The following is a 23,461-nucleotide window of genomic DNA, read 5'->3' on the forward strand; positions in this document are numbered from 1 at the left end:
TTGCAAAGGTTCATAATGAAATGTAATTTAAATTGGCGGAAAGAAAAGAAGGAGGGAAAGAATCCAGGCTGCCGGGGGTTGCGATACGAAAAGTGTCGATGTCGATCGGCGAAACGTGACGGCGCTTTAACGAGGATTCAATTTTGTCACCGCCCGGTCGTTTCGTGCCCCGAGAAAACGCGGAAAGGAGTCAGGAACTTCCCGGGGAAGTTTCTTCCTCAGCGAGCACCGGGGTTTTTATTACCGGACGTCCGGGGAAAACTTTCTCTTTCGCGCGGTTTCGGCGCCGAAACTTTCGCCTGCGGCGCATAACCGTCGCAATCCACCCTCATGGCGCGGTCGGCACCGGTTTCTCTTTCCCTCTGTCGAGGAAACTCCACGGAATTTGATCCGGATAGCGCATAGCGTTCGCGGCGCTCTCGAATTTGATTCGCCTCGTCGAATCGTCGCCGTCGGAAGTTTCTCGCCTCCGCCCGCCGTGACTCCGCTCGCGAGTCAAGGAAAGACAGTCAGACGTCTGTCTCGGTACGTCGCTCCGACCCCGACGTTCTCCACCCTCTCGGAAGAATCTAAATGCATTTTGACCCCGAGAAACGATTCGCCGGGAATGCAAATGTGTTCCCCAGCGATACTGCGGGAGTTTGTTACGCGCGACGTGTTTCACCCCGGCGTAGGACGACTCGCCGGAGAGAGAGAGAGAGAGAGAGAAAGAGAGAGAGAGAGAGAGAGACTCGTCGAGAAGGAGATAAGGCGGCAAATAAGATGGGCGCTTTAAGTTTTATCTATTTGTCTCCCAATTTGTCGCGCGTGTTCGCCTTCAATTATAAACTCCGGGAACAGGTTCCCGGTCCTTAATTCACGCTCAATCTCTCCCTCGGCGCGGATCTTATCAACCGGATTCCGGTTACGCAAACGAGCGTGTCCAACAACAACGAGAGAATGTAATCTTCAAGGGAGGTTTCCCCCTTTCCTCCCCTCTCGCCGCGAGACTCGAGTCGAGTTGTATAATTTAACACCCCCGCTCGTGGAGTCCCTCGCACATAGAATTTATACGTCCGTTTCGCCGTCCCGATAACGACGTTCATCGCCGGCTGAAGCTCACTCTGCGAGCTTTTGGTAAACTACGCCGCTCGCTTTCGCGTAGCGAAAATTGAATGCCTGATTGAAGCCGCTTCTTACTCGAAGTGTCGAAACTAGTACTCGCAATTCCGACGATTGGCGAGCGGCGGCGATTCAATGACTCGCCGCTGAGTTTCGCGGGCGGGCACCCAGTTATTGTCAGATCCCGCTCGCTCCTTCCACCCCTTCCCCAGAGTACAGGGTGATAAAACGGGAAATGACGTCTGGTGCGTTTTTCACGTCATATCGAGCTACCAAGTGACATCGCGCTCTCGCGATGCTACCTCATTTAAATGATGGATGCGCGGGCGCCATTACATTCTTTCTGCGGCGGAGGGGGAGGGGGGGAGTGAGGGGGCGCGGTTAATCGCCCGTCAACGTCTCGCGAATTTTCGCGATAATGAAGCACGGCCTCTCCAGGTCGGATCGACTTTGCGCCCTTATGCGGCATGGACGCAGTCGGACCGATAGGATCGCGCCAATCTCTCGCCGCGGAAATCCAAAATGATGAGAAGACGAGCGAGCTCGGCTCATTAACAGATCCCTCTTTTTTCCTCTTTCCCTTTGCGTTTTATTATTTTTTTTTTTTCGCTTTATCGAAATATACAAACGCGAAAAGTTTCCCTCGACGGCAGTCGTTCCCGAAATTAAAAACGCGTTTCTCCTACGCTGATGCTTTATATACGAGCAGATTTTTAATAATTAATAAAGTCTGGAGCGACGGAATGAGCTCGTCGTCAAATTGGGCGCTGTCGCATGTATGTCATTGCCTTAGAACTTTCACGTTTCGTCTAATAGCGTCTGACATTGGGTCGATTAAATATTAACGTAGCTTCGCTTTGAGTGATTCGCCTGTCGCTCGACATGTTTGCAAGTTAATGTTATAATAATCGATCCTAAGAATGTTGTAAGGAAAAAAAGCGAAAAATTATAAACAAAACAGCTTTCCAAGCTTCGAGAGACATTTTTAAAATTTACACTTAACGTTTGCGTTGTTTTTCTTTCAAAGCTTCGGGGCTGTGCGAAGTTTCATATCAAGATTGTCAAATGTTGGTGTAAGATAATGTATTATGCGGAGATAAATATTTGCTGAAAAAAACAAGGATTTAGAAGAGCTAGCTCGAAAAATCACGTACGCTTGGTAAAAATAGAGGAGTGCTTTTGCAAAAAGGAATCTCTCTCTGATATGTGAATTTTGCCAAAGTCAAATTGATCAACTCTACTCTGTACATTTTTTAATTTAAATATTAGGGCACACGATGAGTTTACAACGTTATTAATTTTTTCTGCTTTTCATTTTGAGTTGATTACATCAAAAAACATTTGGGGGCATTTCCTCTTTAAATTGAAACGCTTTTACGATATGATATTTCGCGATCCAAGGGGCTGCCCCGAGCGCGCCTTTTATCGCCTTTGTTCGGGCACACAAAAGAAAGCTGCGTAATAAATAATTTGTTGAGCGATCGAACTTGCCGAGATGAGCGCGGAAGATGCATTTCAGGTCGTGATTGCTTGCAGACGAGACAGAGCAGCGGCGCGGTTGGAAATGACGCCGAGAGACAAGAAGAGGGCACCAGCCCCCTGGATTGCACCCCGCGGACGCCGACGACGACGATGGCCGTGACAACCTCGGCGTTGGCGACGCAGCCGATCGTTTCTACGGGATCCTGCCCTGACGTCTCGATGAATCTGCAACGCCGGCGACTACGACAACAGCAGAAGGAGGAATTATCACTGACGAAGTCGACGGATACGGCCATATCCTCGTCGTCCATCTGCGACGAGTCTTCCGTCAGAACCCCGCTCTCCGCGAACGTTCTTCTGTCCTTGCCGGCTTCACCGAAACGATCGTCGGCGAGCCACTCCTCGTCCGGCAAGACGTCCATATCGAAGTCGCAGATGAAAGGTGAGCCGAGATTTAAAGTGTTCCGATCCGATTGCGTTGATAGAAAAAAAAAAGACCAACAAAGAGATAAAAAGATTGTTTATAATATGTATAAATTAATATTTGAAAGCCACTCATTACATGATCAAAATCAAAAATTTATATAATTAATTTAACACACGTCAATGAATTGAAGAATATACATCTATAATGTGTAAAAATTTATAAAAAAAAAAAATCAAATTGCAGTGCAGAATATCTGTCCTTTTTCCTTCTTTAACGCGACATTCAAGCGGCACGTCACGTTATCGATCTCTTTCTGGATTTAGATTAATATTTCATTAGTTGTACGACAGGTTTTTCGGCCGATTGACTATCGAGAGAAGTTTTTCGGAGCTTCCAGAAATTCTCCGTCAAATGGCCAATCGGGCATAAAAAACTTGTCGGAAAAACTTGAAAAATCACGATCTTTATTCGCTCCGAACAAGGCAGATAATTTTATCCGAACGGTACTATTCTATTTTTGTAAGATATATCTCACCTTTTTTTTTATACGCTACGCTAAACATAGCAATATCATATTTGCGATAAAGATCTCGATACTTTCGCCATATTAAAGGATGTAAGGATGTTCCGAGTTTAAAAAGAAGCGGTCTCTAAAATTATCATACAGATATGATACAGATATTATAGAGATACTACAACAGAGAAATATAAAAGATAAATGGGCGTGTTAAAATAACAAAATTAAAGTGATAATTTTATAATGAAAAATGATTCGCACTTGTCGTCGTTGTGATATCGGGCTTCGCATCGCGAAATGCAAATTTGTACTCTTTTGATGGCGGCGTCAGATGCGGCGGATGATGGAGATACCTACGGCGGCGAATTCAATTTGGCATGCCCGGTAAACGGGATATCTCGCCTGCTTGGTGTCACCACTTCGTTAATCCCGATAAAACTACGCTCGCCCGGCGCGGCCCGGCGTATGTGACTTCATTCAGTTTCGCGCGGCCATTATTTTCCCACGTCGTTATCGCCGTCGTACACGACGAGTGCACGCTCGAGAATCGAGAATCGGGGCCAATTGATCGATCAGATCTGCGCGTGAGATAAATAATTTCGCGTTTTGCGTACAACGTGTCACGCAGATGTCGAACATTTTTTGCTTTTTTTTTTATTTTTTTTTTTTTTTTTTATTTTCACACGTCGTCCATCATGCGAGCGACTTGTTTTTCCTTCTGCCTTTATAAACATCGCTATTGAATATTACATTCTCGATACTCGCATCGGGGACCGGATGAATAGCGAATCTCTCCAATCGACGTCAAACAAATTGCATTGTAATACCTGTAATATCGTTTCACATTTCGTGGTGTTCTTCGCTCTCTTTTTTTTTTTCCGCATTTAATTATTCTTGCTAAACCGTCTGTAAATTTTCTATGACGAATCTTCGAAATCACTTTGGAAAACCTTTTAATTAGAGAATGAATGGTTTTCCCATTTCTTTTTGAGAGAACCCAAATGCGAAAATGCGAATGGACGGATGATTTTCTTTCGGATCTTTTTTCCCCTTTGTGACATGAGTTTTGTGGAAAATGACATTAACTCGAAAGTATTCATCGACAAAACTGAATAACCAATCTCCCGGTAATTTTTATTGCAATGTCGTGACAGTCGTAAAGTCCGAATGAACTTTGTTTCTTTCAAAGCAACAACGATGTTAATGAAGGAGCTCGTCAATATCTTTAATACAGTTTGAAACGGGCGCTTATTAGTTACTGCTTAAATATATTTTAATTTTCAAGAAACTCGTTTAACTATAGACAAACTATTTGTTCAACTTTGTTTTAAACAGCTAACTTTATATACTTTATATACACGATCGATTAGCCTTCAGTTTCATTACATCAAATATATTTCGTAAAATTTCTTTGAAAGTACGATCTCACAATCCGTGCGAATAAAATTTTATATGGATTAAATCCTGTTCTTCAATTCTCTAATATGATAAATATTTTTTCATTAATTTTTCTTTTTTTATCTTCTTTTTCTTCAGATCTTAATCGTTGAAAATACCCAAGAAAGTCAGGTGTCTTTTTATACTTTGATGATACTTCGACGAACGTAATTTTCTTTCGGAAAATCGTTACGTGTTTTCTGTCTCGATATAAAAAAAGCTCTTCTAATGCAGATATTGTACATACTATTGTTCGTGTTGTCAATTGACACTAGAATATGAAATCGCAAATAAAAAAAGGAAACTACCTTGAAGTATAAAAATTAATTAAAAAATTTTCTTAGCAACAATTTTTATTTCAAGCTAAAAAAAGTTTTCTATTTTATGCGTTATGATTATTCTTGTTACAATTTGTTTATTTAAACGTTTTTTAGAATAATATTTAAAATTATTTAAATGTCCTCACTCTTAATATTAAAACATTGAATTTTAATTTAGATAATTGCATCTTTTGTTAAAAAAATTTATATTCGAGAGAAAGCATGCAGGATACTCTTAAGTTTCTATTTCACACAGTTCAATAGTCAAAATTTTTGAGAAGTAGTCATGGTAATCGTTGCGTTGTCAACGAATATTTATTGGACTTCGATGACTCGATGTCCAAAATATCATTAGCTATACGCGGCAACTTTTTTCTAATAAGTTTCAAGTAGCAATCAGAAAGAGAGAAACAAAGATGACGACAATGTTATCACATCTGACAGAAGGGGGAGGACGTGAAAATCCAGATAGATAAAGAAGAAGGATTGTTCTCTACTTCCCGTCTGGAGTCCAGTTTCGGTGATTCCTGCGGCAAATGCGATCATCTGAAATTACATTTATGCTTCAAGATAATATGTAATTTTATTTCGGAGCGTCTCATGTGCAACGCGCATCCGAGGCAAGATTCGAGTCTACTACGAGGTTACAAGTAAAGACGTAAGATGCGATCGAGTCGGTTATATTGGGATCCGACCCGTTTCTCCCGTTCGTGGACACGGGCAATCGTGCGTGGATACGCGTATAATGCTCCGGCGGAATCAACGGCGCGGGAAACGAGGCCATTAAACGATCGAGTTAAGCACCGTCGAGCCGAATCCGCACCGGTTTGTATACTCGTATCTCGTCAAATTCGCTCCGGGAATTCCACCACCAGCGACTGCCCTTAGTCAGTTAACCATCTCCACCCCGGTGACCGATCCCGAAGGGCAATTCCGGAGAGGATGCTTGACGTTGATGTTGGGCTCGGAACAGACTCGACAAAGTATGAAACATTGCAAGTGCAAAATGCTTGATCTAATTATTGTAAAAATTATATATAAAATTATTGGAAGGGATTAAAATTTTTTTTCAGCGCCCGAGGAAAGTCAAAGTAATTTTAGTTATTTCTTAAGTGGAAAAAGCAAAACATATATTGGCAATGCTATTCACATTGATTTCTTTTTTTTTTTTTTTTTCTTTTTTTCTCCCCGACAGAATTCAGAGAGGCCTTCAGGCTGTTTGACAAGGACGGCGATGGAACTATCACGAAAGAAGAACTCGGCAGGGTTATGCGTTCCTTGGGACAATTTGCGAGAGCGGAGGAGTTGAGAACGATGCTGCAGGAAATCGACATTGACGGTGAGCGGCAGCTCTATTATCTATTTTATAGTAAAGTTAGGAAGAGTTTTGGATTGCAAATGTTTTTCCGTCCCGTTTGACGCTTGATTATATGATTGTATATAATATTATCGAACGAATGTGTGTTATTATTGGTAATTATTGCTTTAATTTATCTGATCAAAGAAAAAGAATTAGACTAGTGTGCAATTTCGTATTTATGTATTATTTTGAATCATTATAGCGGAAAATTTGGAATGCTTCAATTTACTAATACGCGTATGCAACGCTTAACTCCAATATAACGCTTATATTGGATCTAGTACTTATTATTGGATTTATTCAATTAATGTAGAGAGGGAGAAATTAGGCTAATATGTAATGTAATTGTATTTGACATTTGAATTGTTCGATGAGAATTTAAGCGCTGCGTTTTATTGAAACGTGTGGTATTGACCACCGGCATGTGTGATATTGCGTACGATATCACGCCTTTTGTTTTTCCAATTCGCGCATTTTGAAAATTCCTCTTCACGTGCCACGTGTCGCTGAATAGATTACGTAGATAATATATAATAATATCCTATGACAAAAAAAAAAAAGGAAAATCTCCAATTGATCGATTGTTTACATATAAAATTAGAAAATATGAAAATAGGAAAATTTACAATAAATTTATTAATATATTACCGTTTATTGTTATAATTATTAAAAGATAACACGCGTGAATTCTTACAATATATCACTTTATCCCGCAACATATGTTATTTTACCTTTCCTCGCGAATGCTCGTACGACGTGGCGTAAAGAAACAATCTTTAAAGAAACAATCTTTAAAGAAACAATCGCAACGCGAACGTTATCCAGGCAAGCACGTTAAATCACGTCGCTATTTCCGACACGAGGTACATTGTCGAGATTACGAAATAATCATAAAGCAAGCCGAGACACCCGTATTCCCCGAGCTACCGTTTGCACGACGAAGCGAGTCTGTTACAGATAGTAGTATTGCTCGACGTCGCTGAAAGTTTACGTCGTTTTCTCTCACTTGCTTTTCTCCATTCGCCGCTTCCACGCAATCGCCCACGCAATCTCGTGCCCGTCGGCAAATCGCCTTAATTGCAGCTAATTCTCACGAAACGCTCCGACAATGACCGTGTTCTTGCCGGGAGGAGATAACTTTATGAAGCCTCTATTATGATCCCCCGGGCGCTGGTCGATTTCTTATTTGTTAACCCCGAAGATTCTCCTCCCCCGAACTCCATCTCTTTACGTCGCTGTATTCAATTTCGCAACCGCTGCATCAGGATTTACGTAAGATCTCCCATGTCTCCCGGTGACTCCTTCAGGCTTTCCCTTCGTGTTTGCGACGGCGATGCTTCATTGTCTGTCGAAAAGGTCCACGCGAAATCCACGTCGATACCTTTCGAACTCGTTATGGGTGTGGCGCGAACCACGGTTTCCGATAGCTTATTTATGATCAGGATACCCTCTCGGGGCAGAACATACTTTATCCAGCAAAAATAAGCAACGACGAATGAAATGGGAAAAATCTCTTAAATTGTGAATCCTTTTTGTTACCTCTGTATTAGACCCTGTTGACCTTTCTGTATTATTTATTCATGAAATCTGTAATCGGATCGAATCTAATCAAGTTATAAGTATCATCAATCTTTATATACACTGAAAAAAAAAAAACAAAATAGGTCTGACGACTATATTTATGACAATTATGAAATTTAAATACCTGCAACTAGTTTTTCAAAGTAATAAGTACGAGTAGTATTGAATACAATAAAAATATCGTCATGGTAACAATATATGTGAATTATTAATTGATAGCGTTTCAAAACAAATAAACGTTTCAAAATATTGTCATTTTCGGGAAATTTTTCTGAAAATATATTATAATTATATATATATATATTATAATTCCAATTATATATTATATATATTATAATTCCAAATAATACGGACCGATATTTTTTCCCAATCGCGAAATCGATATATTGATAATTCGACAAAAGCGGGTCGGTATATTGATCGAATGGTGCAAATCCTTGTACCTGTTGTTAGTCCGCTCCAGAACGATTGGCTATTACCAATTTCATTTTCTCCATAATCGGAAGAACTGCGGAATAAAATCCGCGATGAAAAACGATTATCTACTGTTCCTCGAAAGGCTCGACCGAACGTTTTTCGGGAAATTCAGCTTCACTTTCGAGTCGCTTTATTCGCGACAAAAGAATTGTGAGGGGAAAAAACGAGGCGATTAAAACTCGCGTGAGAACACACCGCGGGGATGTAAATCGAAGCTCTTGCGTGTTTCAAAGAACGGAGTAATTACAGCTGCGGAGGTACATCGTTTCGGGAGGAGATATTATTCGCAAGTTGGAATTCACTTGCACGAGCTAGCTGAGCTGCGGGAGAAGTGCATTTGCGGCTCTCTGAAAGTGACAGTAATTTTCAACGTCCCGGGATTAGAGAGCGAGAGAGAGAGAGAGAGAGAGAGAGAGAGAGAGAGAGGTCGATGGAAAAAGAGATCCCCGAATTTAACCTCTGGACCCGGACTTCGTTAACGCGCCGAGTGGTCGCAAGAAGGGAATTTAACGGGTCTGACGTGGAGGAGAAATATTTCTGGGATCGTACGAAAATCGCGGTCGTAAAAAAGGAAAGAAGAGCCGAATCGCCGCCAAGCCAGTCGACCGTAGTCGCGAGCAAAAAAGAGACCGACGCGAATCTCGATAATCGCCGAAGCAGTCCTCGTCCCGGGGATATTTCCGAGGGAAATTACTTTTCCGTTTGAATCGCTCGAATCTGTGCTCCACGTACCGTTACGAGAGTAGATATGGTTTCGCGGGCTGTCGTCGTCAATCGCGAATCGTGTGAACATCGCGTGAAATTATTCGCCTCCGCCCGCTGCGTTGGCTTAACGTAACTTTTTCGCGATTCTGCGAGAAAAGAGCGTAACGCGCGTGCGCGCGTGCCGTTGAAAATGATGTTCATCACTTTTCAACACGAATACTCTCGCCGAATTACATTTTTTTTCCTGCCGGCGGGACATCGTGATTCTTCTGCGTAACATCTCTCTCGCCGTACCTGCGAGTTTCTTGAATGAAAATGAGTTCCCGATCCAATCGCGGGAAGCGCTGATGAAACAAGTTGTTAAGAAAAAGAAAGGAAGCTGGAAAGTTCACGAACTCTTCGCTATCAAATAGATTGCGTGCGGATTTAAGAGTTTTCCCATTTTCTTTACTTATTTTGTTTCGAAAACTTCCATTCTCGCGGATTACAAGACGATCATTGATATAGTTTATTATATATCTATAATTTTGTTATAATAAATTATTTATTGTTCTTCTTTTTATGTTTACAAAAATATGTTTCTAAATAATCATTTTATAATCTTGGAAACAATGGATCAATAAATCAACGTATGGCTTGTTGTGCAGCATGAAAGTTTTCTAAGAATTTCCTTCTTCAGCGAAATCTCATTCCGTGGAAATAATAATCGTGAAAAGTTCGGCGAAACGTCGCTCGAAAACCGCGACTTCAAAAAGTCTGTTGTATGTCCACATCCACGCTAATAGCCATAGTCGTTATCGTTATGCGACTATCAAAAGTTATGTAACTGTTATCATTACTTCCATTTTATGATTAGCGTGGTTAACGCCGTTTTTTTGCCGAGGGCTCGTTGGCGAGAATTTACGAGCGGCCAAAAGAACATTTCAAAGACATTTTTCGTTTGATTTAACTGATCCGCCTGTTCTACAAATGCGATTCGATTGCAAGCGAGATGCGGCCGTTACTTAATTCCTAAGTCGTAATCCGCTAAACTGGCGAGGAAAGAACTCTATTAGACACAGTAAACGCTGAACTCCCGTCGACCAGGCACGTCGGAACAAAGTGATATTCAAATCACGATATCGAGGGAGCAGTTTCGCAGGAGATTAATTTGTTCCTCTCGCTCCAACGCGATTAGCTCGACGACAGCTTTAATGATACTTTAATTGACTCCCCGCCGGGAGCTTTTCAAAATTCGCCCCCGATATTCCCGCGAACGAATAAAATTCCATTTCATTATGTACGCGGTTCTTTATTCACTCGGCGCACCCGATGGAGCGCATAATTCCGATATCCGACGAAATAACAGCTATCAAAGTTTTCTAAACCGGTAAATTAGAGATCCGCGTGGCACTGACGTTGAATGAGTTAAATGAAAACGAAGCCAATCTCCGCGCGACGTCGGGCGACCGGCGTGGCGCTTCGACGGTACATAACTCTATGTTTTCTACCAGAGTGTGGTGTATTCGCGCGTCCACACGTCACATTTACGTTTCACATTTACGTTTTACCGTTCGTTACTACCATCTACAGAGCCGTATCGCCCCCTGGATGGCAGTCTGAGTGTGCTCCGAAACGGAGACACTGAGAGCCTCTCCTCGTGATGATAATTAGCGTCTGTGTCTGGGTGCACATACGCGTGCACATATCGATAATATACCGGGCTTCATATTAAATACGATACGCCAAAGGTGGCACGTAGCGTTTAATTAGGCCGGAATTAGGTCTTGATTGAGTAGAACTATGTGTCAGACAGCTTTGACACGTGCTCCCTGCGCTCGCTGCATTATTTAAAGAGTAGCCCGAAAGAAGACGTATCAGAATAATCCGACACAAAGGCGGATCGGACACGTGTGAAAATATATGCGTTTAAAGTTCGATTACACCATATTACACGCCTGTCGAGTAATGCTAAGGAGCGCGATCGATTGAATATGTAAATGACCGTTAAAACGAATTACGGAAGTACAAGTAGAATTTTGTTCGAGAGTAAACGAGACTTTTCGTAAAGTCTCTCTCTCTCTCTCTCTCTCTCTCTCTCTCTCTCTCTCTCTCTCTCTCTCTCTCTCTCTCTCTCTTCTCTCTCGAGGAAGAGATCGCGCGAGAGCACTCGTAAACAGGTCTTTGATTGAGAGTACTCGAAAGAGATCGAGAGTTATCTACGGCATAATTATTGAAAATTGAGGCGTTCTCTTCTCGATACTCAGACAGAATTTCGAGAAACTTTAAGGGCAGGGAATGCTGTAGGAAGTAAGGTACTTGGCGCAGGCTTACGATCTCGAATGGTTAGCGGATATCCGATATCTCGCGAAATCGGAGCGTACTCGTACTCGTTGGAATCGCCGCTCGTTTACCGTTTAACAGCGAGGGGCGATCAATCGCGACGGGGGCCGCCGATACGTCCGGATTTAATTCGTTTTCCGCAAACTCCCCCCCCCCCCTCCGGAGAAGAAGGTCGCCGACCCTCTTATCTCGTATGAATGACTTTGCGGGGTTGCTCCCAAAGCCCACCTCGTCTCTCAATAAGCGGAAGCGTTTGACGTCGTTCCACTGCGGCAAAAGCGAAAGTTCTCAACAAGTTCCGGCACGTACTCGCGCGCGGCGAGGAGAGGAAGCAGCAGGAAGCCGTCGGAAGCGGCTTCGGGGATCCTCTCAAAGATTCATGTCGCCCCGATCGCATTACGGGCTTCGCCCACGCGCGCGCCCGACCCCGCCGCATTTGCGGCCGCGATATCGTAAATTATCGTGCTATCGCGAGCGCGATAAATCTGCATAAAATTCCTTCGACGCGATCGACAGTCGTGCGATCGTACGACGCGTCGCGACGCCCGGTCCTTTCGCCGGAGTTACTCGGCGAGTTAAATTATCGTCGGTCGCGTCGGATCGAAAATACGGCCGGGCAGGTCCTCATCCTCTTTCGCTGGCTTTCCACGGACTTTCCTCGGACTTTCCTCGTTTCGCGCGATTCCCTCTGATGGAATCACTTTATGAATAACGTCACGTACGTGCGAGGCGCAGTTTGCGAGCAAAGTTATCGCGATCGCAACTATTACATTGCTCCGGAGATTTATAGCGGTTAGGTGTATACTCGTGATGAATAAGTTAAAACCGTCCCTCGACTATACCGGCCAATTGCGGACGATACCGACACGGGCCACGAACGACATCGTCCGATATCATTCGAGAAATAAAATTTTTTTTCCCCCCCCGAGAGATGAAATTGAAATAGTGAATAAAATTACGGATATATTAATTAAACTATTCCATTGTGCGATGATACGCACTTTTTGCACTTTTTGTACTTTCGGAGATAGGTTGAAAAAAAAGTCCCGTTTTCAAAGCTCAAACTTTGTTAATTAAACAAATGCGTATCGCAATCAACTTTACAATAGCGCTATGTAACTCGATATTAATTCAATCCCACTCGCAACATTCATATTGAAACTGAAGATAATTACGCATGTACATTTACGCGCGTTAAAGGAACAATCTTCTTTTTTACTCGGTCACGGTCGCTTCGAGAGACATTACAACTTTTCAGAACGTCCCATCTATCTTTATACAACATATTAAAAGATATAAACTTGACTGCTTCTCGATCTCTCTTTTACACATCTTCCGCAATACGGTCTTCGATATTAATGTAACTTGCGACAATCAACAGGAAAGGCTTCCGCAACTGACTTCCCGAGATACGTTTCTCCGATCGTTTCCCATTGTTGGAAGATCGCTGTTTTGTTTCGAAAACGAAACAATGTGTAGATCAGATTTCAGCGTGTCCACAGCCGTCCATCCGGCTTCCGCGCGCGTGTCCATCTTTCCACCACTTTTATTTCGCAATTTAATTCTCCGTGAGTATGTATCATTGTTACAGGGCAAAGCGATATCGCCGTATCGATCGATCTATCCGCGCGATGGATCTCCTATCGGCGGAAAGTAATAACGTTCCGCAAATACCGTCCGGTTTTCGCCTTCGTTTCCATCGGTCTCTCGACGTATCGCAATCTAGATTACCCCGTATATTGTTGTTTCGCCGCTTTGTTTTTTTTTTCTTTTCCACTTTCTCTCTCTCTCTCTTTTTTTTTTGCTCTCGATCTGTCCATTTCTATTTCTCATTTTGCATGTCTCAGAAAGGGTGAGGATAACGTGACGCAATTGAAATTCGCTCGATTGGCGATACGTTATCGAGCTCGGAATATCGGCTGTTTACAATTTAGCGCTATTTTCCGCGCCGGCGATATTTGAAATCGCGCGGAACAAAAGCCGAGGGAGCCGCGCCCGACCCCTCGAGTCACTTCATATGCGGGGAGTTTAGTAGTTCGCAATTCATATCCTCGAACGCGCGTGTCCGCGCCAGGATTAAATTCCCCTCTCGGAAAGTGGATTTCGCGCCAGCTATACGCGACACTTAACAAACGAAACGAAATGACCCGCCGTGACAGTCGGGGAATCGAGAGACTCCCCCTTGCACCCGAGGGAGCGCGAAGCGAAGTCGAATCCTGAAGGAATGGCACTGACGTAACGCGGCGTCTGTCATTTGTCATCGGCGAACGACTGTCGATCGTTTAATCATCAAATTCACCGCGCGTCTCGAGGCGAGAAGTCGCGAGTATGAAATATCATTGTTCTTTTCTTTTTCGCCTAAGGATTTATCTCCGTCGCGAGATAGCTCGTTACGTAACTTGTGCCTCTGTTAGAAACCCAGGCAACCATGAGAGGCGGCCGCCGTGTCGTCTAAACGTAAAACGATCGCTACATTCATGCGGATTTAATGAGAATTTTAACGACTGTGCGGATCGACGGAAACAGAAAAAAAGGACCGGGGGGGGGAAAGGAGAGGCAAGGAAAAGCGGTAGATGCAAAAACGGAATGGGCGTGGATGGAATGCACGAAACGAAGCTAATCGACGCTTTTTGCAACGACGCGGTACGACTAGCGATACGGTCGGAGAAAAACAGACGCGAGCATTTTCGGCTATGCGGGCCACTATGTGGCCGTGATATTCGTAATATGCCAACACCGCGGGCTTCTTATCGGGTCGCACGATTGATCCGTCCTTCAAGGCGACAGAGGAGGCGCGATCGAGATCCAATGCGATCCCTATCTCATCCCCTTCCTCCGATCATCCCCCATCGAGTCACGCCTATGGAATTTCATCGGGAATCCCGATCGGCCCGTATCGTAACACGCAGTCAATTTGTATGCCCGCGCATACGTACGTACGTGGGGCATGTAATACATGGTATAATACACGCGACGAATCCACGCTATCAGAAAATACCCCAGGGCTATACACACAGGCCGCCCTGTGTGTGTGTGTCTCTCTGTGTACGTGCTCTGTGTGTGTGTGTGTGTGTGTGTGTGTGTGTGTGTGTGTGTGTGTTGTGTATGTGCGTGGCTCTGTCATCCACGACGACACCCACCCGAGTTACCATGGGTTATACCCTGGAAATGGGGACCGGGAATTATGCAGAACAGATCGATGTAATCGTAATCGCTATTGATTAATTCTACGCGAAATTCGATGTAGACAGAGTAATCTTCCGATTAAATCCGACCCCCGCCTATCGCCGTTCTAGATAATTTTTAGTCTTAGCTTCCGATGGTCCAAAGTACACTGGTAATGTAACATGTCGGGATCTAATTACTGAACCTTTCAAACTTTCCGCGCCGAGACGTTGCTTTAATTAATAGCAAATTTTGAAAGATAAAGTTGCGCGCGCGTAAAGTGGCGTTAATTAAAATTGCCCTCTTGCGGAGGGATCTGTTGATTATAATAATTCTCCCCCTTTTTTTTAAAACCGCCACCACACATAAACGAGAGCTTAACGGAATTTGCGGTACTCGGCCGAAGGTCTGAGTCTTCATTTCGTTACGCAAATGAAGATGTCAGCTCGCTTAGCATAAATAAAACAATGCAGGCGACGGTAAAAGACGAAAAGCCAGATAGTCACGTATGCGAGACAGTCAGGTGATTCGACGCGCGTCGTAAACTCGTCGTTGTGCATCCGAACGGATACTCGCACCGGCATTAGATATTATTCTCGGCAAATTCGCAACAACGGCGAATAACATTTTACTTTACGTTTACTTTACGCCGACTTCGTAACACTTTATATTCTCATTCTTCGTGGCAACGGTCACGTATCGTTATCACGTACACCGGCGTTTACACGCTCAGCCGTTCGTGCGAGCCCGCACGCGGCGGACCCAGTCCGCGCGAGTGTCGGCGTTTCCGCACGTGCACGCTCGCATGCGTATCGCTGCGTGCACGGAATATGTACATGATACGTCGGAAAGCCGCTGCAAAAATCGGCGTATTTTTGCACCTCTATGTGCACATACATATATACACACGCGGCAAAATCTTCAAGACACTACAGCCGAGGATACACACACACTCTCTCTCTCTCTCTCTCTCTCTCTCTCTCTCTCTCTCGCTCGCTCGCTCGCTCGCTCTGTCTCTCCTACGTCATTATCGCCGCCTAAATCCCGTTTACACCGGCGATTATCCCCGGCTAAAATCCGCTTAGGCTGCCGCTTTAGCCTACGACGTCGGCTGCAGTCGAAAGTTCGGTGGATAGGGGAAGAAGGGGTGCGCAAATGAGGACTTGGATTTTAAGAGGACGGGCACGTGCATCCCCGTCTCTCGACGGCCTCGATAAAAGGTGCACCGAGACGCGCGCGATCGCTTCCGGTTGAAGATTTTATCGGGAGATTTTGTCGCGAGGAAGGCTGTCTGATGCACACGGCTCTTGCGCGTATTTCCTTCGTTTCCGACACATTTCCGCATCCTACATTTTCACATGAATAATAGCGAAACTAGCGCATGTTCTTCGATTGTCAGAATCATGCGCGGATGTAAGGAAAATTTGAAAAGTTAAGCCCCTCCGCAGATATGTCAGCAAATAACAGATTCGATATGCAAGAAGATTGATGGATAATATCTAGATATTTGTGTTTTTCTTGTTCTGGAATTGAACCATCTAGAATGGAAAAATCAGAAACGCTCAATAAACAAATGAGAAATGAAAAGATATTATAATAATTTGAGATATTTTTTATTACAATTGTTATACTAAATACGATAGCGCTATTGTGAGCGTTATTGCGTGACAAACTAAAGCTTGTCCATTGTTACTCTTTATAGATTGGAAATTTTGTCTCTTTTACGTTACATCTTATATTTCTCTCGAATCAAACGTTATTGTACACGTCTGAGAAACCTAATAAGAACTTATCGACCGTAGCATAGGATAGAATTGCATTTGATAGCGATAACTTTGCGGAACTGTAGACCAGAAATTCAGAGCGGAAGAAAAACGGAAAAGCACTTTCAATGGATCGAAACGCTTATAATATTATAAACGCTTAATTTAAAATATATAGCTTTTATTGTGCGCTTTATAACATTAGATGTCTTCTTGAATTCTTTGTTTGCTATAATTGTATGATAAATTTTCACAATTAAATTTCGGGTTTAAGGAGGTGACATAACAAAAAATAACTATAATAAAATTTGTTAACTTATTAAAATTTGTTGTACCAAAAGTAGCACCATTATGAGACCCTGTTCTTCTTTTTTCTCCGGACATTAATGGATTAACTGCATCCCGCGTCATCTCGTATGAAAATTTTAGTTGAAAAAAATGTCATTTGTGCCAATGCCATTAACTCCTGGAATAAGAGAAATTGTAGTAAAATAGAAGCGCTCCCGTCTCTTTTCCTTTAAAAAGCGTCAAGCGTCATTTTAATATACAAAACTACAATTTAAAGTATAACAATGCAATCGAATGACTTTTGTTCCTTTTAGCAACGCCCCGAGTCTAAAATTCGATCTTTCCCTTGATTAGACGGTGTACAATGTAGAATTGCAATTACTTGTTGTATAATACGTGACTTCATCACCATATACAATCACGCTGCGAGTCCACCGCGGATCCATCTGCAGCTGCGCTGAAATTGGCTCTCGCTTTCGGGGATGGCTGACGGACGGCGAAATAGATTGTAAACCGTATGCGCGAACAACATCGCGTTTATTTAAGCGGTGGTCAAATTATGCAAATTAGCCGGCGCGGCATGGCGGTCGAATCGTTTGAACGGATTCTCGACGCGGCCGATGCTTCGTAAATGTGTTTTGCGTCCGGTTGTGATTTATCTCCTCCAGATATTGCCGAACGTCGAAAATGCGATCCGCTAACTCGATCCTCCCCCAAACAACAACAATCGATACACGTCCCATCTCAATTATTTGTTTACGAACTCGTGAATTTTTGTCTCGCCTGCGTTATTCGTTAATGCGGCGTAACGAAAAAACATTTGGCGAAATGGAGCAGGAATACACCTACACGCACACGCACGTGAGTGCGCTCGTTTATTCATAAGTGCTTGTAAAAATGAAAGTTATAGGAAATGCTTTGGAAAAATGCGAACAATAAAACGTACAATGTATCAACCTTTTATATGGCCGAGAACGAAATACTTTATGCGATGAGTAGTAGCGTAATAAAGGCAAATGATCTTTTGTGCGCAAAAATTGTAGAATGTGCGCTTTGTTATATTTTCTACTTTTTGCCGAAGGCACTCGTCTCACTTTTATTCGTATGACCCACTTGTTTCGACATTATTAATGTCGATATGTAGATTAAATTTATTATTAAGAGCGCAAAATTATGATAAAGTGGGAGTTTTAATATTCATTAAGCCGCCGTTGTAAATGAAAGAATTATGATCTTTCTGAACCCATGAATTAATGGGAAGTGCCGCGCGTGAGAAATCATAATTAAACGTTCGCACGAAGCAAAACGCGACTATTGAAAATCCACTCGGCTAAGAAACTCTCTCTCTCTCTCTCTCTCTGTTTGTCTTAAAAATGGCGGGGAAGTTATCACGGTTCTTTCGCAAATTCGCAACATCCAAGGACATTACTTCGAATTGCGAGGTGTAAAGTTCGTTCGTTTTCCATACCTATCCTTTCCCTTACGCTTTTGTGCGAATATTGCCGTGTACTTCCCTCTTATTATGGCACGTATAGTGGAATAAAGGGGTTTTGCGACCGCTTAAGAGCCGTTGGAAAGCATTTACGTCGCGGAACTGCTTTACCGGAATGCGGGAAAGATTTCTCGCGTTTCGACGCGGATCGACGTAGATTGCTCGATGGATGTAGAATACACTCCGAGGACAATACTTAATATTGGCGAAATTCCAATAATAAACTACGAAACGATTGGCCATATCTTTTATCGTATTCTAGTTGCTCCGTTGAAAAAGCAACTGAGAAAAGTCTTTGAGGAAAGTCTCAATGTCTAGATTAAGAGTGAATTAATTTCTTTAATTAGGAGACTCTCCCTTTCAGCCCCTTCTGAGAGCTCAGGAATGTTGGCTCTGCATTTAAATGACGAGAAAAATTTTCTCCTTCCGCAATCAGGACCTTTTCTATTTTACATGCGCAATTAAGTCGTGCATTTAATTAAAAAGATCGTCGAGTTTGTTGTCGCCATTTATTGTACATGCAGTATCATCTCATTCTTCTTAAAGAACCTCTCGGATATAATCAAGTAGAAGATCGTTGTTTTCCTTTGTTGCTCTTTAAAACTTGCCACGTTATTTTCAAGTCTCAAAAAAATTAACTTATTCAAAAACTTAATTACCTAATTATTATTATCTGATTATTATATAAAAATTAACTTATTCAACTTATTAATTAACTTAATTGTCTCATCATTATTATGATCTTATTATATCTCTTGTTATTATTATGTCGTACGACTTTTTTAGGTGACGGAAATGTCAGCTTCGAAGAATTCGTCGAGATCGTCAGCAACATTGGTGCAAGCACGGCGGCGCCCTCGGATCAGCATCAGGAGGAGCAGGAATTGCGAGACGCCTTTCGGGTGAGTGAAACAAACGCGAGTCCCCGGTCGTTTCATTTAAGTCTACGAGTCGCGTAGCTTAAAGGCAGCTTCTTTGCTTCTCTTCTCCACGCCCTGGATCGTCAGATAAATTCCAGCGGCGGATCTACCTACGGTAGCGGCGAAGCGCTCGGATATCGACCATAGCATATTTTCTCGCGATCCAGGCAATTTTCGAGCGGATTACCGCGGCAGTTTTCAGTCAACTTTCTTTCTTGCACAAGGGAAACGAGAAGGATTTGCTCCGTTTTCTTAAACGAGACGATAGAGACTCGGGCGAGACGACAGGCAGTTTACAAACTACACCCTGGTGGTTCCTTAGGATATGATACTTAATGGAACGGAAAACTTCGTAATGACCGCGACATGTATCATGAATACGTGAGTGTTCCATGCATATTTTATGCATAGAACATATTAATAAGTTTTCCGCTACGCAGATGTTTCACGGTTAAGTAGCTGGAGGGTTTAATGCGTTCCCACTGTCGATCCCTTAATCTTTCTAGAGAATCTAGAATTCAAGATCTATCACTTTTGGTAGAAATTCAGAACGGGATTAAGATATTCGAATAATCTTTCAAATTAGTTACGATCTCTTAATGTGGGACAAGTTCTCTGATATTATAAGTTTATCAAATTCTGACTTTGACATTTTCTCTCGGCTTCATAATTATGTCTCAAGTTATTACTTAAAAGTCATAATTATTACGTTCTCATAAATGATCTTATAAATCTCCTTTATCATTATTTATTACTTCTTTTTTTCTTAATATATATATATATATACATAATGATCCAGGTTTTAATGGCCAAGTTTTGTTATTATATTCTATGAGTCTAAATAAAAAAAAATATATATATAAACATAGATCATTTATACTTTTATTCAAAAGTTGTGACAAAAATACGAAATATGAATAAAAGGTTAATTTTTTGTTATTGTGAAACAATGTAGGAATAAATCGACACCCTATATAGTACGATCTTGTTACTGCCTGCCTATAAATTGCACGGAAGACGCTGAGACGAGGCTTGCGAATAATAAATAAATAATAACTAAATAAATAAGCAAACAGATCTGATTTATATGAGAAATTTGATTTATACGAGAATCATGAAATAGGGATCAGGAGACCTAAAACTTTAAGCTCAATGGTTTCCCGCGGAGAGTGCAATCCTCGATCTTTCTGTAATAAAATAAATTCCGATTCCCGCACTGCTTGTCCCTCATCGAAATTTCCGACACGCTTACCATGAAATGAATGAAAAATGTATAGAGCTCAATGACATCAACCCCATAATACCCGCGGGTACGGGTATGTATAATGCGGTCATTTAAGCTGATACATAGGAGGGTATGAAATGCAAATCAAGAAAGTCTCTATCGGTTATCCCCGCGCGGAATGCAATATCGTAGGAGATGTGACTATAAAATACGTATACATACCTATATATGAATCGAGAATAGGTTCGATGAATAGCTCGAGAAGAAATCGCATGTGTATCTGTAGTACTTCGATCGGAATTGCACCATGATCATTGTAAGGCATTTCGCTTATTATCAGAAAAGAGTGTGATAGGACAGAAAATTCCTCGATTTGTTTTACTTTCTTTTGATTCCTGTATGTACGTTTTTGTGTGTCATTTAATTAAAAAGTGAAGAGGAGAAATTAACATCTCGATAGTAAAAATAATAAGAGTTTCTCTCGTCGCTTTTAATTAGAATTATTGATTTATATCTAGATAGCCTCTTATTACTATTAGAATTTTATTTGTCGAAAAGCTACACATAACACGTGTGAAATATTGCAAAAAAAATTACAAACATTTGTTATCATTTTTCAATGTGTATGTTAGAATACGTGTAGAATTTTATTTGTTGGGAAGCTACATATGTGTGCGAAATATTCTGGTTAAGTTAAACGATCGATGAATCGACGTGTCTGCTTAATCGGGGAGAATCAAGATAATATTGACACGATATACGAGAAATCGGGATTATACGCTGACTTTATGGCTGCGAAACGCTCGGAGATAAAAGGATCACGAAGCTTTGCGTTTTCCTGCTTGTTGTCAGTGGGGATATTTTCTTGTATGAATAATGCATCTTGCCCGTCGTATACACGTGCCTTTATGTCAAACTGAGGCTAAGCTCGGATCAGCACGAAATACTCCGTTTAATGCGACACGGCGCTTCTTAGACTGCTGTCGCATCGGGAAGAATGCGTCTGCAATCCGATCGCGCGTGGAATTATCAGTCGCGATCGAAGCCGATCGCGTTTCACGTTCACGTATATAAAATCTCGGGTCTCTTTTAAGGAAATCGGATAATTTAACCGGAAAATTAACCTTCGCGAGAAACGTATAAGCGGTCCGCCGGGAGGAATAGGTATCTAAAGGCGCAAGCCGAAAGTTTTCAAAAACTTCGCGAATGAGGGTATAATAAATCCCCGGGAGAAAAGTCCGTGCGAGATAGACTTACGTAAGGAGAGGTACGCGCGAGAACGGATTCTCGCATTGAAAACCGGAGAAAAGGAGGTTACAAGGTGACGGAAAACACCGGGAGTGTCGACTTCGTCGGAAGTCTGCACTCTCCGAGAGGGAGGTGTACGGTCCTCTTACAAGGACGCCGGTATTCGGGCTGTCTTATGGAGACGGTCGCTGGTCACAGCCAAGTTCTATTCACCACGATGGACATACGACATCTGACTCCACGAAATCCTGGGATTTAATTCTCTCCCCGGCGCGCGCTTTGGTCTCTCCAAAGACAAGCGTGTTTCGAGGTTTCCAACCCTGGAATCGGGAAATCGGAAAGAGGTCGAACAGCGCCATAAAAATCGTGTAACAAGCGCGAACGTAATACTCTACGCTTTGCAAAAGGAGTTTGTTTTTTATTTTCTCTTTTTTTACTCAAACACATTCGACTTTGTATGTTTCAATTGACGCGAATATAAGGTGTTTCCCTTCAGATTTTTCGGTTGGATACATCCAGAATTTCACTTTACAGTGAGCAAAGTCCAAAGCGTTTTCGTGATATTTTCCAATTGAAATCTATCTCGGTTTCACCTCGAGACGAGTTTTTGACAGGAACGGCGGCGAAATCGAGTCGGGGACGATAAAGCGATAGAGTCTAATTCGCCCTCGCCTCCGTCGAGCGGGACCGATCATAATAATTCCATTAAAGTCGCTAAATCTTAGAAAGCTTATTAAGATCGGAGAATCCGAGGAGCGTCGGGCGTCCGCTGATCCCGATTATTGCCCGTCGAACTTCTTGTCGCAAATAAAATGACGATTCTATACGCTTTCGCGAAATCACCAGTTGAAATGGAGAACGCGGTTCGTGAGATTTACTTTTACTAGATTCCACCTCGGTCGTTATGTCTTCTCGCATCCTGCTTTCTCTACAGGCGTATATTTCCCTCTACGCGCATTCAAATAAAGCAGGTTTTCTCGGTCAGCAGAGGAAGGAAACTTTTATGTTCTCTTTCTCCTCCCCCCCCCCTCCCCCTCCCTCCTTCTCCTTTTGCACTTGCATGCGATACAATCGTCGGATAGATCAAATCACTTCGATGCCACTTTTTGGAACTCGCCGGGATATCTTTCTCTGAATCTTACCTCGATTAAAGACTCGCCGCATCTGCTGTCGTTTTCGAAAATAAATGAGTTTCTCGTCAAGGATGCTCGGACAACGATACAATTCGATTTGCAGCGAATACTTAAGAGGAAGTTTAGAAATAAAAGATTTTGAATGATATTTAATTAAAGTCGAATCCTGATTAAATTCACAGCAATCACGACGACGCGTTATCGAAGGGAGCATGATTATTTATTTAATTTATTACATGACGAAGGAGTATTACGTTGTACAAAGCGAGTATCTTAAAAATAGATAAAGTAAAGATTTATTTAAGAGATAAAGTAAAAATTTACGTTTACATTGGATTGAACGCGAAATGCCGAGAGCGCGGTAGCAATTTTCCGCGTTAATTTACGCATTTAAAACCAGTTCGTCGGCATTTCGCAAGTCTCGCAGTTACGACGTTTAATATCAGGCTTTTGCTCAGTTAGCTCAAGCTTATTCTGACTGACAACGAAAGGATCTCG

General features: G+C 42.3%; 1 protein-coding gene across 3 annotated transcripts in view; it reads left to right on the forward strand.

Annotated features, from left to right (window-relative positions):
* Positions 1-23,461, forward strand: part of LOC105433315 (neo-calmodulin) — a 67,118-nt gene that overhangs the window by 30,031 nt on the left and 13,626 nt on the right. For all 3 annotated transcript variants that reach the window (XM_089085013.1, XM_011648575.3, XM_011648574.3), the window contains exons 2-4: positions 2,638-3,025; positions 6,480-6,623; positions 19,224-19,339. In XM_089085013.1, the coding sequence (XP_088941139.1) occupies positions 2,734-3,025; positions 6,480-6,623; positions 19,224-19,339 (552 nt within the window). In that variant the 5' untranslated portion in view covers positions 2,638-2,733. The remainder of the gene's footprint in view (positions 1-2,637; positions 3,026-6,479; positions 6,624-19,223; positions 19,340-23,461) is intronic.

This window comes from Pogonomyrmex barbatus, unplaced genomic scaffold (genome assembly GCF_055798465.1).
Source record: "Pogonomyrmex barbatus isolate J1 unplaced genomic scaffold, ASM5579846v1 scaffold1, whole genome shotgun sequence".
Classification (NCBI taxonomy): domain Eukaryota; kingdom Metazoa; phylum Arthropoda; class Insecta; order Hymenoptera; family Formicidae; genus Pogonomyrmex; species Pogonomyrmex barbatus.